This window comes from Austrofundulus limnaeus, unplaced genomic scaffold (assembly GCF_001266775.1).
Source record: "Austrofundulus limnaeus strain Quisiro unplaced genomic scaffold, Austrofundulus_limnaeus-1.0 Scaffold725, whole genome shotgun sequence".
In the NCBI taxonomy this organism is placed as follows: domain Eukaryota; kingdom Metazoa; phylum Chordata; class Actinopteri; order Cyprinodontiformes; family Rivulidae; genus Austrofundulus; species Austrofundulus limnaeus.
The window spans coordinates 167,822-169,426 of record NW_013953127.1 but is presented as its reverse complement, the minus strand read 5'-3'; the positions used below and the strand labels follow the sequence as shown (position 1 = coordinate 169,426).

At 41.2% G+C, this 1,605-nt stretch overlaps 1 protein-coding gene across 2 annotated transcripts in view; it reads right to left on the bottom strand.

The window, feature by feature from the left end:
* The window catches only part of LOC106532178 (vesicle transport protein GOT1B), a 10,426-nt gene that overhangs the window by 6,420 nt on the left and 2,401 nt on the right, over nt 1-1,605 (bottom strand). Inside the window, exons 3-5 of one of the 2 annotated variants that reach the window (XM_014028197.1) lie at nt 867-1,045; nt 604-685; nt 342-376 (exon numbers count right to left, since the gene is read on the bottom strand). In XM_014028197.1, the coding sequence (XP_013883651.1) occupies nt 368-376; nt 604-685; nt 867-1,045 (270 nt within the window). In that variant the 3' untranslated portion in view covers nt 342-367. The remainder of the gene's footprint in view (nt 1-341; nt 377-603; nt 686-866; nt 1,046-1,605) is intronic. The other variant, XM_014028196.1, reaches the window with a different exon arrangement.

Below are 1,605 nucleotides of genomic sequence, written 5' to 3'. Positions count from 1 at the left end.
AGGTGACATAGATACTTTATTATGGTATAGTATTTAAATGTATGCCTGAGAAACACATAATATTGGCCCTTTAGTATATCTAGTCTTGAGTACAAAACATTTAGTAGGTTTGAGTCAGAGCTTAGGCCGAAATTCCTGTGAAAATCAGGAACAAGGGCACAAACTGAGAAAAARCAGCCAAACTTCTGTTTCTAAATGTAAAGGAAAGAGAGGCAGCTCAAGAATTTTGCACAAGTTCAAAGTACACAAAGCGGATGTAAAACAATGTTAAATTCACGATTCATGTCCATGATGACGAGGTGWAAACGGTTGATCATGCAGGGAAATCGGCAGCGACTGACCACTGCTGCTGATTGTCCTCAGAGCTTTAGGACGGCTTTAAAAAAAAAAAGTCAGAACAGACAGAGACGTCATCCCCTCAAACAGCAAAACATGGATGTATGTAATCKGAACTGTTTCTTCATGTTTAGTCTGCAGCTGTGAGCACAGACAGCCGCAAATGTGACAGATTAATTCATGTGTTGTGACTGAGGTGTTGGATCAGGCTTAACGACCAATCAAAGAGCCATGCTGCATGCCAAGCAGTCACAGAGTCGTACTCACTGCACTGATGAAAGGCAGGTTCAGGATTGAGCCCAGRACCGGTATTCTTCTGATGAAACCTACCACAACTGGGAAAAAACCCCTGCAGGTGGAGACAGGAGAGAGAGAGTCACAAACAACCCAACAAAACCAAGGACACCTGCACCTTTAGCAGCAGGTAGCTTTTAACTCTAAACCAAATCATGTTGAAGARGACACAATATTTGACTTATTGTCTGAATTGTCCATCAAGTTTTGCAACTTGCTGTTTTGCTTCCTCATACCTGAAGAGAAGAAAAAAACCATAAATTTCCAGGACGACTCCGATGATGGGCCACCCAATAAGCACCACAAACACCCCCCCTAAGAAAAACCCGGTGGCCTTCATCTTGTGCTTCTGGAAGAARAAACGGAAAGTCCTCTCTAGTCCAATGACGAAGGCCAGTCCAGCCACAAACAGGATCTACAGAGGAAGAGGAAGGTGGTGCAGAGTTACTGCCTGTTTCTAAATTTACAGCCTCAGATCATTTTTGGGTTTGATGCAACAAGTTTGGCACACCTGGATTGGGAGATTTTTTTTGCCAAAACTATGGTTAAAAGAACCAAATCAGTCATCAAACAGATACAAGTCTGGCCTGACACAAACAAAGAACAACTCTCAGACTGTTCTGACAACACTAACTGGGATGTTTTCTTTCGAACATGTCTAGATTGGTGCTGCACAAACGATTATTTTTATAATCGACTAATCACAGATTATTTTTTCGATTAGTCGACTAATTGGATCATACGTCAATTGAATATAAAACATACAGCTTATCACGCCAGAATGCAGCTGCTATTATATAACCATCGTTAGGTTTTAGAAATATGCCAACTAAAAATAATTGCTGTGGAAGGCAAGGTCTGCTCTGCAGATATTACACAGGTTTCTCTTTCATTTTCTTAAAATGATCCCACACTTTTTAGCTCTGTTGCCAGGTAGGCATGATACCAGAGCCTGTCTGTATAATGTCTTGTGAC